The 13,487-nt window shown below is 48.1% G+C and overlaps 1 protein-coding gene across 4 annotated transcripts in view; it reads right to left on the bottom strand.

Moving 5' to 3' along the window:
• The window catches only part of SCARA3 (scavenger receptor class A member 3), a 78,191-nt gene that overhangs the window by 52,273 nt on the left and 12,431 nt on the right, over positions 1 to 13,487 (bottom strand). For all 4 annotated transcript variants that reach the window (XR_001720108.3, XM_016959268.3, XM_003311686.6 and 1 more), the window contains exons 2-5: positions 10,011 to 10,109; positions 8,177 to 8,296; positions 2,934 to 3,032; positions 274 to 1,317 (exon numbers count right to left, since the gene is read on the bottom strand). Coding sequence is in view for 3 of the 4 variants with exons in the window: in XM_016959268.3 (XP_016814757.3) it covers positions 274 to 1,317; positions 2,934 to 3,032; positions 8,177 to 8,296; positions 10,011 to 10,109 (1,362 nt within the window). In the remaining variant the exon portion in view is untranslated. The remainder of the gene's footprint in view (positions 1 to 273; positions 1,318 to 2,933; positions 3,033 to 8,176; positions 8,297 to 10,010; positions 10,110 to 13,487) is intronic.

Raw genomic sequence — 13,487 nt, 5'->3', positions numbered from 1 at the left:
AGTGGTGCAATCATAGCTCACTGTAGCCTCGAACTCCTGGGCTCAAGTGATCCTTCTGCCTCAGCTTCCCAAGCAGCTAGGAGTATAGGTACACACCACCATGCCTGGCTAATGCAAGGACATTTCTTAAAGCTGCCGATTGCTGCAGGCATTTGCTATAGGATTGTGTTAGCCCACTAGTACTTTGCCTAAAACCAGGCACTTCTGTGTCCAGCAAGATCACCAAGCCTCAATGGAAGCTTTGTAGCAGCCCTACCTGGACCCAGTTCTTACCTCGTAGGATGGTGACATTGCGAAGGATTTCTCCATGCTGCGTGTCCACCGCCTTCATCTCCTCCATGATCATGGAGAGGTTCCGGACGTTGAGGTCCAGCCGGGCACTGAGCAGGCTGAAGCGCTCCCGGAGCAGGTCTGTGGTGCCCAGCATGATGGAGACAGACTTGTTCAGGTAGTAGAGCTCCTCGGCATGGGTGTGAAAGCCCAGCGTGCAGGAGAGCCGCACGTCATCCAGGTACTTGAGCATGCTGTGCACGTGGTTGTCAGTGGCATTGATGTTGGTGAAGATGGTGCCAATTTCAATCTCGTGAGAAGCCATGCGTCCTTCCAGAGACTCAAACCTCTCCACGGTGCGGTTCTGGGCATAGTGGGTGTGGTACTGAAGATCATGCATGTTCTCTTCGTGGTCGTCCAGGAAGGACGAGATGTTATCCAGCTGCAGCTGCAAGCCCATGACCTGGAGTACCAGGTCGTGCATGCTCTCTGAGTTCTGGCTGATGCGCTGTGAGGAGGCCCCCAGGGTGGCCTGGATGTTCTTGACCGCCTCTCCAGTCTTGGTGGAGGTGGTGCGCAGGCCGCTGAAGAGCCGTGTGTAGTTCTGCCAGTCGGTGACAATCTTCTGGAGGGTCAGGGTCTCCTCGTCTGTCTTCCGCTGGATCCCGTGGATCCACTCGGAAGTCTGCCCCACGGTGAAGTTGATCTGGTGCACTGCAGCCTTGACATCGTAGCACTCCTGGGTGAGGTCCTTCAGAGAGAGGTCCAGGCCAGCTGTGGTGGCCTGCCAGCCTCTCACCTGGGCCAGGAAGAGCCCCAGAGACTGGTTAACCTGGTGGATGGAGAAGGAGCAACTGCCCATCTCCTGGGAGATTTGCCTGCTGGTGGTGGAGAGCACCTCCTGGGCCTGCAAGGTCTGGTCCAGCTGCACCTCCTGGGCCAGAAGCAGCTTCTGAATTCCCTCCAGCTCCTCCTGCAGTTTTCGGATCTCTGGCCCCAGCTGCCCAGCTTCATGGCAGAAAGAGCAGTTGTTCAGGGCTTTTGGATCTTTAGGGGAAAGAGACAACAGTTTGAGTTGCTGAAGGGCCAGGGTACGACGCTTCCTCTTTAAATTAAATATTTCAGAGCATAAGAAATTGGTAAGTAGCTTCCCAAACCAACTTCCTTCCAGAAGTCCTGTTATGAATTCCTTCTTGAAAAAGCCTTGCCACCTCTATGGAATCTCATTTTTACCGACTTTCTTGACTCTGATCTGAAATGTAGCATTTAGGATGTTTCCTCCTTCTCACCACCAAATTCTCAAGAATGTATCTTCATAATTTTTCTTAGGTGGCCAGGAACTTCCCATTTAAACTTTATTTAAAAATTTCTCCCAATATTTTTGTATCTGTTATCTTATTCAATCCTCTCAAAATAATATATTCAATACAATCAAGAGGAATGAGGTGCAGAGAAGTGGCTTGGCAAATAGCCACGTATATTGGTGCCAGACCAGAACCTTCTATTTGCGTCAGATAAGACCCCTCTAAACTCTTCTATCATTGCTCCTTCTGTCTCATTCTCTCTTAGATTGTTCCAGGTTAAAGCAGGGGATAAAGAACATCAAGAATTGTGGCATGACCTAAGCAAATTAACAGAAGAACAGAAAACCAAAGACCACATGCTCTCACTTATAAGTGGGAGCAAGACTGAATACATGTAGATGCTGGGTGCAGTGGCTTACGCCTGTAATCCCAGCACTTTGGGAGGCAGAGGCAGGCGGATCACGAGGTCAGGAGATCGAGACCATCCTGGCTAACACAGTGAAACCCCATCTCTACTAAAAATACAAAAAATTAGCCGGGCATGCTGGCAGCCGCCTATAGTCCCAGATACTTGGGAGGCTGAGGCAGGAGAATGGCACGAACCCGGGAGGTGGAGCTTGCAGTGAGCTGAGATCACACCACTGCACTCCAGCCTGGGTGACAGAGTGAGACTCCGTCTCAAAAAAAAAAAAAAAAAAAGGTTGAATACATGTAGACATAAAGATGGCAACAATAGACTTCAGTGCATACTAGATGGGAGAGGAGGGAGGGGGTTATGGGCTGAAAAACCACCTGTTGGGTACCTGGGCTCACTACCTGGGTGACAGGATCATTCCTACCCCCCCAAACCTCAGTGTCACGCAATATAACCAAGTAACAAACCTGCACATGTGTCCCTTAATCTATAATAACAAAAGTTAAAATTATGGAAATAGATAAATAGATGGCACATATTTAAAAAAAAGAAAAAAGAAAAGAATCGTGGCACAGCTTAAGGCAATGATGAGGAAAGGGTTGACTTGGCAGGAGGTTTTGCAAGGTCTTGAAACTCTCATCATTTCAGATGCATGAGGCTATTTTGGGAATGGACTATCTTGGGCTTCCTTCTCTGCCTGTAGACTCTGGCTAGATCTGTGCTCCACCCAGAATCCCCTGCTCCAGTCCTGGGAGTATCCCAGGGTAGCAGCCCTCCTCTAATGGATGGAGATCCGGCTGGGGAGGGAGCAGGGAGCTGGGGATATCCTCTGTGCCTAGAAGGCTGGTGAAGGTTGCTTGGTGCTGGGGCACTGTAGCGTGGGGAGGGCACCCCTGCCCCACCCTGAAGATCACTGCATCACAGTCATCAGCCCATCTACTTACCCAGGCCCTGGAGATTTTTCTGCATTAACACAAGCTTCTTGTCATAAATAGACTGGGTCAAGGAGATGTCTTCGGAGAGAGAGTCCACTTTTCTGAAAACTGTAGGGAAAACAGATGAGAAGCTGGGGCAGGCTCTAAGCTCAGAGAACAGCAGTCATTCCTTGAGAAGGCATCTTTATCAGCTCCTCTGCAACCAAAACCTTTCACCCTTCTTCTCTCAGGCTTCTTCATGGTGGTTAGGGAAGATACTTCTTATGGCCAGAGTTTGCCACAAGGCCCTTTAGAAACAGAATAACTCACCCCACGCCCCACATTTTAGAAACAGGACCTGATCACAGAATGGAACAGGGAAAATTCAGAAAAAAAAATTTTTTTTAATTATTCTTATTCCTACCACCCAAAGTTGCTGCCGTCAGTGTCTTCATGGATTTCTTCTAGTCTTGTCTACATTGATAACCATTCTTCAGCTACATAGATATATACAGTGTTCCCCCCTTACCTGCAGGGGATACATTCCAAGACCCCCAGTGGATGCCTGAAACCTCAGTGTATGGAACCCTAAATATGCTATGTGTTTTCCTATACATACGTACTTAAGATAAAGTTTAATTTATAAATTAGGCCTAGTAAGAGACTAACAACAGCTAATAATAAAATAGAACTATTAGAACAGCATGCTATAATAAAAGTTATGTAAATATGGTCTCTTTGTCTCTGAGAATATCTTATTGTACCATACTCATCCTTCTTCTTGTGCTGACATGAGATGACACCATGCCTACGTGATGAGATGCAGTGAGGTGAATGACATAGGCATCGTGACTTAGTATTGGGCTACTACTGACCTTGACCATATGTCAGAAGGGGGATCATCAAGCCATGATGTTGCCGATTGACCTAGGGTAACTGAAACTGCGGATAAGCGGGGACTACTGTACTTTCTCAGGCAACAAAAGCAAAACTGGGATGTTCTGAACATCTCATCTGTTTTCTTTGATGTTGCTTTATCAGTATCATGTCATGGACATTTTTCCATCCAGGGTTAAATCACTTTAAAATCACTACTTTTGGTATCTGCATGGCACTCTATATAAATAATACAGCAATTATGTAAGAATCTCCTATTGTTGAGGACACTTAAAGTACCTCTTCTTCTGAGCTCATAAATAAAACTTGATATATAAATATAAGTAATGCTTAATTCTAGAAATAATCCTTATATATGATGGTTATGTGTATATGATAATTCTCTTGGGATAAATTGCTTAAAATAGAATTATGGGACCTAGGGTATTAACATTTTTGAAGTCCTTGATACAAGCTGCCAAACTGCTGCCCAGAAAAGATTACACCACTTTATACCCCACGGGCAGCCTTGCACTCTACTAAGGGGGCCATGTTGGCCAGTGGTTAGAGCACGTCTTGGCAGCAGCAGGACGCCTGGCTTTTTCCAGCGGGTGCCTGAATGGGCCTGGTAGTGAGGGAGGGCATGGGTTGTTCTGAGGTTCAGCAAGATGCTTCCCACAGATCCTCTTAAGGTCAAGTACAAGGGGAAAGAATTAGCACCACCAAGAGCACTGAGTTACACAGCTTCTAGTCCTAGTTTACATCACATTTGTTGGGTGACTTTGGGCAAGTCAGTTACTTTCTTGAGCTCAATTCAATCATATGTAAAATGAAAATGTGGAGCTCGATGACTCTAAGGCTCTCATCAGCACCAAAATTCTATGCTTTCAAATTATTTGGAATCTCCAGGCTCCAGTTAATATTGTACATCTCAGAGCTGTCAGTAGATTTACTTAATTAGTAACAGCAACATGTTGAGAGAGTTTGGGAATAAGCACATGCTGTTACATGAGACAAGCACTGTACAGTTTACAATAGTTATGATTCCATTTGAGCCTCCCTACAATTAAGATTTCATGCATAGATGAACAAAGACACAAAGAGACTGAGTGACTTTGATTCCTATTCCTATGCTTCATTAATTCTACTTCCAAGCCAACAGCCAAGGCTCACTCCACTCCATATAATTCATTCACCTGTTCATTTCTTTTTTCTTTTTTTTTTTTTGTGAGACAGTCTTGCTCTGTCACCCAGGCTGGAGTGCAGTGGTGTGATCATGGCTCACTGCAGCCTCAATCTTCTGGGCTCCAGTGATCATCCCACTTCAGCCTCGTAAGTAGCCAGGACTACTGGCATGTGCCGCCAGGACTACTGGCATGTGCCACCATGCCCAGTTAATTTTCAATTTTTTTTTTAATTGAAATGAGTTGGGGTCTCACTATGTTTCCCAGGCTGGCCTCAAACTCCTGAGCTCAAGTGATCCTTCCACCTTGGCCTCCCAAGGTGTTGGGGTTACAGACATGAGCCACTGCACCTGGCCTTGCTTATTTCTTCTCATTGTGCATCTCAGGCTTAATAATTATATATTTGCTTTTTAAGCCATTTTTCCTCACTTTTTAGACATGATTTTTCTTTGTCCTTATAAAATTATGTTTTATGTAGACAATATGGCAAATAGTACATATGTATCACTTATAAATAAATAGGTATATTTTGGGGGTGTGACGCTAACAATTTTTTCTTTTCTAACATTTAATTTAAAAATTTTTCAAACAAAAGAATAGAAGGACTTGTACAGTGAAGACCTATATGCCTATTGCCTAGATTCTACAAGTAGCATTTTTCTGTATTTATTTTATATTCATCCATCTCTTTCACCCATTCATCAATCCATGTAAATTTTTGAATGCATTTTAAATGAATTTTTTACTGATGGGATGCACGGTCAAAAAAGTTTAGGGATCACTGCTCTAGACCAGGGGTGTTGCAAATTATGGCCTGCAGGTGAAATCCAGCCTAATGCCTGATTTACAGGAGTTGCCACCCCCATTCATTTACAGACTGCTTGTGGCTGCTTTTGCTCTGTGATGAGTGTGGTTGTGACAAAGATTGTATGTAACCTGAAAAGCCTAAAATATTTACTATGTAGCCTTTTACAGAAAAAAATGGCCATAATCAGCTCTAGATTATAAGCTCCATGAAGGCAGGGTCTGTGTTTTACTAAGCAGTATACTGCCCAGTATAGAATATAGTTCTTGGTCCCCAGTATGCTCTTGATTTAGAAAAAAAAAACTTGATTAAAATGAATAGAGTTGGTTTGTAATGTCTGCTGACTGATTTTCCCAACCCTCTGGACTTCGGTCACAGTTCTGGTTGTAAAGCATTGACCAGTCTATCCACAGACTCACACATACACCATACACACACACACACACACACACACACACACGCTTTACAAATCTATAATCATTCTTTCAACAAATATTATTGGGCACCTGCCATTTAGGCCAAGATGGTGCCAACACTGTTCTAGGGACTTGGGATACCCAAGCTGGAGGCAAAAACAAAAAAGGAAACCCAAAGGTCTCCCGTGGTTCACAAACACACACTCCTCACCCAGGTTGTTCTGATCCTCTGTCCATTCACTCTGGATCTTGGTGCAAATCCTGTCCCCTTCCCAGGTCTGTACCCTCCCGTGAGGAATGGGGCCAGCCTCCCGCTCCAGCCTGCCAGGCTGACTCATGGATGTTATGCACATGACAGCGTCTCACATTCTGTCATCCTCTCTGAAACTCTTCCGTGCCTGTGCTCTTCTCTGGGCCTGATCCTGTGGCTCTTGGAGCTTTGATAATGGCCCCAGGTGCCTTGAGTGCTGTGAGCGGAGGCCCTAAAAGGGGTGACCAGAAATCTTGACAAGTTCTCTGACAGCAAGTTTGTGGCCTCTGATAGGCAGACCGTGGCTCCTTTCCTCCTCTGGCCTGGGATTTTTGCCACTTTCTGAAAAGCCAAACCTTGTGAATTGATTTAGCAGACACAGATGGTGATGGGCTTGGGAAGTTCTGAAATCCTTGGTCCTTAAATCTAGCTGCAGACTGGAATCCCGTGAGGAGATTTATAAATGACTAAGGCCTGGGTCCTACCCAGAGATGATGATTTAATTCATCCGGAGTGAGTGGAGGGGGGTACTCTGGCACTAGTATTTTTAAATGCTTTCCAAGGGATTCCAGTATCCCCTGACAAGAGGGAAGAACCATGCCCCTTGATGGTGAAATGTGATTGACACAACTCAGTGTTCCCAGTGCCTGGCACAGAGCAGGCGCTCGGCTTTTGTTGGATTAATTAATGCCTTCGGATTACTGGAAGATGACTTGTGTCTATTCAAATCATTAGTATGCTGGCCTCTTGCCTTCAAGCTAAGAAGGCTGGTTACCGAATATCTCCAGCCAGGGCCAGGACGAGGGGCCTCTCCTTAGGGATGTGCTCAGGCTCAGGGTCTGCATGAGAGCAGGGGGCCCCCCTCAGAGCCTCGACTTCCTCTCCCTACTCCTGGCCTTGTTTCTAAAATCCAGTAGATTGGAATAAACAAACCTACCAGAGCCCGGATTTTCAAAGTTTGAAGCTAAGAGTGGAATGGGATTGCACTCTTAGCACTCTTAGTGGAATGGGATTACAAACATCAAATTTGTTGTAACAAGTTTACCACAATCTGTCAGCATCTGGAAGGCAGAAGTGACTTGCCTCTGGCTGTGTGCTGTGACCTAGGTCAGCTACTAGAAACCCTAATGTGTATGAGAAGAACCAAACCTCAGATCCCTGGGTCTCACCTGCAGGACCCCCCAGATTCCTTGGTCTCAGCAGGTCTGGCTGAGGGAGACCCAGGAATTTGCATTTTAACAAATACTGGAGGTGAAATTGCTGCAGGTAGGCATCCAGCCTCACTTTTAGAAACACTCACACAGACCATAAAAGGGGGCTTAGAAGTCACTCAATCCAGTGATCTCAACCCTGGGTGAACAACAGAATCATCAGGAGAGTTGAAAGATACCGAATTAATTCCACGATCGGGGTGGGGCCTAGACATCGACATTCTTTAAAGCTCCAAGGTGGCTGTAACATGGAGCTGAAACTGAGAAGCACTGACCTGGTCGTATCATCTCATTACACCAATGGGAAAGAAGGGGTCCCCAGAGGCAGGTGCCTTCCTCAAGGCCACAGATCTTGTCAGTTGCCAGTGTCTGCAGTTTGCATTAGGCATAGAGATCCCCTAGCCAGGAAGATGCTGGCTCTGGGCCCTGGGATACAGATGTCAAGTGTTTGTCTTTGCAGGGGAACTTTTGGTGCTGGATCCCTGATCAGACACCCCCCTGCAGCCCGGGGTGGGAAAGCCCTGGACTCACCCAGAGAGGCCAACACAGCCACGGCCACCAGGAGCAGGGCCAGGAAGAGGTAAAGAATCCGCACTGATGTGTGCAAAGATAGGTTCTTCTGGCAGCGGCTGCAGCGGGGCCCTGGCCGGCCTGTGGGGGACACAAGGAGGACAATGGCTTAGGCCAGGGGCCCAGGTTGGAGCTGAAGGGTCAGTTCCATGTTCCTGCTCTGGCCTGTCTCATCACATTCAAACCAGGCTCAGAAGGGGAGCTGTTCTCGACCCTCATTCTCTACCTGTCCTACCTCCTTTCTCTAGGTTCTGGTGCTTTCTGGAATGCAGGAGACCGAGTCAGGACTTCAAAGAACAGCCCCCAGCACTACCATCATCCTCTCTCCATGGCGTCTTCATTCGCCATGGCCCATGGGGAGGGGAAACACCTCTTCCCTCTCCATTGGTCCTACTGAGGACCCACAGGATGAGCAGCCAGCCTGAGGCCCCACTGAGTGACCAACTTGTCTGGGCTTGCCCAGGACCTTCTGGGTTTTAGCACTGAAAGTCTCCCGTCACAGGAGCTCCTCAGCATGGTGCCAATCATCCTGGTTTGCTAAGATTGTCTGGGTTTTAAAACTGAAAGTCTGCCGGATACAGTAGCTCATGCCTGTAATCCCAGGACTTGAGGAGGCTGAGGCAGGGGGATCACTTGAGCCCAGGAGTTTGAGGCCAGCCTAGGCAACATAGCAAGATCCCAACTCTATTTTAAAAAAGAAAAAAGAAAATGAAAAGCCCCACACCCTGGGAATCCCCTCAGTCCCTGGCAAACCAGAATGTTGGTTACCAGTCCCCAAACTTTTCAGGGAACCAGAAGTTCTCCTGGAAACCAAACAAATAGTCATGGTCCACCAGTTGAATTGTTGGCATGGAGGAAAGAGTGAACCAGATGGTCCTGAATATGCAGGCAGGTGGCCAACACCCAGTGGGAATGCAGTGATGGCCCAGCTGTGAATTCCTAAGGTGAACTCACCTTTAGCCACACATTCTGACTACTAGGACGTTTAAAAATCCTGATGCCCAGATCACACTCCAGGCCAAATAGGAATTTCCAAGGGTTGGTCTCATGCATCCATGGGTGATTGCAATGAAGAGCCAAGGTTGAGAACAACTGCTCTACTCTACACCAAAGTCACTGAGAGACCCCATTCCAAACAGCAGTTCAGGTGGCATGGGACACAATGAAGGGGACAGTTCCAGGCCAGCTAGACGACAGGCCCCAGGGACAGGGTATGTAGCTCTGCGAGATGGCAGAAGTCCCTGATGGGTCTCAGGAGGACCCCAGGAGACAGGTGGCACTTGTGTCAAGCTTTGATTTCAGGCCAAGCACAGTAGCTCACACTTGTAACCCCAGCAATTTGGGAGGCTGAGGCGTGCAGATCACTTGAGGCCAGGAGTTTGAGACCGGCCTGGGCAACATAGCAAGACTCTTGTATCTACAAAAAATAAAAAAAATTATCCAGGCATGGTGGTGCGTGCCAACAGTCACAGCTACTTGGGAAGCTGAGGTGGAAGGATCACTCGAGCCCAGGAATTTGAGGCTGCAGTGATCTGTGGCTGCACCACTCATACTAGCCTGGACGACACAGCAAAACCATGTCTTTAAGAAAAAAAAACATTAAACTCCTTTGACTTCATTGGTACTGCACGCCCAGGGCCGTGAACTCTGCCCTTTCACCATCCAGGAAGCAGTGGGGAAAGGACACCCAGGCTTTTGAAACCACCTAAAGAGACAAATCTCTCACTGGCCTGGGGATGGAGACAGGGATCTCTCAGCCCAGAGCAGAGATCAGGGGCAGCCCCAGAGTCCTTACCCTTCTGGGTGCATGGGAAGGTCGGCATGTCCTCGTCGTCACCCGCCAGGTCCTCTTCTGTAACGCACAAGGCATCTCCATCGCCGCCGGCCGACCTCACTATAATGAAGCCAGTGCCGTCAGACCCAAAGCCATCCCAGGCCTCTCCAGCAGCCCCTTTTATTTACCTGTCCCCATATCCCATGCCCACCTCTATCCCTGAGCCAGCTCACTGAGCTCCAGGTGGCCTGATGTAAGCTGCAAAAAGGGGGCGGACATAAGAATCAAGTGGCTGAGGAGCTGGGATGTCCCAGCCCTCTGGGTAAGGAGAGCTCCCCATTTCCCACACGCTGGGAAAGACACACGGGCCACCTCAGTGCCTGCTCTCTCTGCAGCTTGCTGAAACCCATGAAGGTGGAGTAAGGAGAAATAAGAGCTGGCTGCTTGCTCTGGCTTAGCGTCCTTCTATTCCCCAATACTTGGTCACCAAAGCAGAATTCCTCTTCTCCAGGGACAAGGCTGAATCTGGCCCCAGCATAGTCCCCACCAAGACTCTGCCTCCAGTATAGCCAGGAGGAGGCCAGAGGGAGGAGGAGATGACAGGATGGGCGCAGATCCCTGCCTCACACAATCTCACCTAGGACCCACCAGGGTGTCAAAGGGCCTTGGGCGGAGCAGGTCTCCTGTCAGAGGTTGATTCGGTGCTTATTCTCTGGGACAATATGGTCCCTGACTAAAACCTAGATGATGTATCCCTCACTCAGAAGATTCCTCTAGTTCCCCAGACACCCTTCACCTCCCACTCCCTGTAAGTAAGACGTGACCTTTTCTTCCCTTTCTCTTTCCTTCCATCCTTCCTTCCCTACTTTCCTCCCTCCTTTCCTTACCTCTTTCCTTCCCTTTCTCCTTTCCTTTCCTTCATTCCTTCCTTCCTTTCCTTCCTTCCCTACTTTCCTCCCTCCTTTCCTTCTCTCCCTCCCTCCCTCCTTTCTCTCTTTCTCTCTCCTCCCTCTCCCTCTCTCTTTATCTCTTTCTTTGCTGTTTTGTTGGGTCCTTAAGGATTCCCTGCTTTCTTTCGCCTTTAGCTATGCACTTAGCAGTATGTCTGTAGTTTATTTAATGTCTACATTTTATAGCCCGAAAATATTTTAAGCTGGTAATGCTAGAAGTAGAAGCTTCAAGTTTTCCTTTTTTCCTTTTTTTTTTTTTCTTTTGAGACAAAGTCTCACTGTGTCACCCAGGCTGGATTGCAGTGGTGCTATCTCGGCTCACTGCAAGCTCTGCCACCTGGGTTCACGCCATTCTCCTGCCTCAGCCTCCCGAGTAGCTGGGACTACAGGTGCCCGCCACCACACCCGGCTAATTTTTTGTATTTTTAGTAGAAACGAGGTTTCACCATGTTAGCCAGGATGGTCTCCATCTCCTGACCGTGATCCACCCACCTTGGCCTCCCAAAGTGCTGGGATTACAGGCGTGAGCCACTGCGACCTGCCTCCTTTTTGTTTTTAATGCAATAAAGTGCTGGGTTTTGCCTCAAGGCAATCTTCACAACATCTTATAAACTTTATAGTCCAGAGAATCACATTTATAGACAAAAAGACTGAGGTTCAGGGAAGTGAAGAATGTTGCTTAGCAGCCCACAGAATAGAAGTGGTGAAGCCAAGATGTGAACTCAGAAATCTTTTCTACCATACCTACAACCACCTTGAGGTAATGAGCAAAGGTTCCACAAAGTGCTAAGAAACCTTGCTTCTGCAACTACAAGGTCAGCGGGTAGACAAGAAGAGGGTGGTACACGAATGAGCTGCGGAGCCTCGGGGGCTCCTGACCATGATTGATGGGCATCTTGAGCCGCATCCTAGACCTGTGAGCACCTGAGGCCCAAATGCCATGCCACGGCCATTGTGATCAACATAGGAGCTGAGATGCAGTTGGCAAGGTGCTGTTGGTAAGCAAAGGCAGCTCCGAATGGACTCAGTAGGGAGGGGACTGAGGGTGACCCCAAATTAAAAATGCCACCATCATGACCACGAATGCCCTCTGCTCGGCCTTCACGCATGGCTTAAACGTCACTTCCCCAGCAGTCTTTCTTGAGCTCTCAGACTAGCGTAAGGCCCTGTTGCCCACACCTCACATGCTCTGTGCTCTCCCTAGGAGAATGCTCCTCTCCTGTCCATGCGGCAGCTCTCTTCCCCAGCGCTTCAGTTCCAAGGGCAGGGACTATCTGTCATGTTCACTGCTTTATCCAACACCCCTAGCACAGTGGCCGGCACAGAGAAAGGCTCAACAAACACAATTTCAAATAAACCAACGAAGGATTTGGTATTAGGCTTTCCAGCAGTTCTATGCCTGCCTGTGGAGCTCTTTGGGGAGCTTTCAAGGGACCACCCCCAGAGATTGAATTAATCTGGGGCGACAAAGGAGACCTGGGGTTTAGGACTTTGAAAGCGCTCTCACATCTGTTATCCCATTTGATCCCTACAACTAGTCTGAGAGACAGAGTGAGAACATTTTCTCCTGATTTGATAGGTGAGGAAACTAAACTTTGTGTATGTGTGCACATGTGTGTGAGGGTGTGTCCGATGCATGTGTGAGTATACATGCATGCCTGCGTGTGTGCCTGTGCTTGCACATGTGTGCACGTGCATTTTTGTCCATGAGTGTGCATGTGTGTGTACCTGTGTATGTGTGGTGTGAGGTTGTTAATGCCTGGCTCAAGTCATAGAGTTGGGCAGTGGCAAAGCTTCCTGAATCCTGGTTTTCCTCTCCACAATAGGAGATTCCAGGTAGGTTTGCTTTCCGGGGCACTAGTGTGTGTGTGTGTGGGGGGGGCGGGGGTGCGGGCAAGTGCTTTGGAGGGTGAAGCGGGAACAGCAAGGAAGCATGAGAAGTTCGTTTTCATGCATATCCTAAGAAGCACTTTCAGCTCTCCTTGGGTAGCTGTCCCGTCGTCAATCTGCCAACAGTTTACAAGGAAGCCTGACCTGGGCAGTCACCAGGATTATGATCTCTTTCCCAAAAATGAATGGCTGGGGCAAGGCAGGGGAATTCCTTGGTACCTTCTGTTTCTGTCTGACCAAAACCTCACCCTAGTAGCCATGGCCTCTCACCTCCAGAGACCCCAGTCAGAACCACGCTGTGGGCTGTGGGCTGTATTCACCACTGCCCCAGGGCTACCGTGGGGAGGTATTCCTTCCAACCCTTAGAGCACAGCTGCCTCCTCGGCCGGGTTCCTCATTTCTCTCCATCCTTGATGAGCTCCTCTGCCCTCCCCCGTGACTGGGCCTCCTCCCTGTTCTGGCTCTAGGGCCTATTTCATCACTTCACTGTTTATAGCCTTTGCAGGGAATCTGGGATGACTTAAATCAAGCAAGGCTGACACCAGCCTTCAGCAAACACCCTCTCAAAAAACACAGAGCTTTGTTATAACCAGCTTTCCCCATGGACAGCCCCCCAAATTAGCAACTGTTAGCCAGTGGAAATTGCTAACGAGACTTT

Source organism: Pan troglodytes, chromosome 7 (assembly GCF_028858775.2).
Source record: "Pan troglodytes isolate AG18354 chromosome 7, NHGRI_mPanTro3-v2.0_pri, whole genome shotgun sequence".
NCBI lineage: Eukaryota > Metazoa > Chordata > Mammalia > Primates > Hominidae > Pan > Pan troglodytes.
The sequence above is the reverse complement of the archived record's forward strand: the minus strand, read 5'-3'. Positions and strand labels throughout refer to the sequence as shown.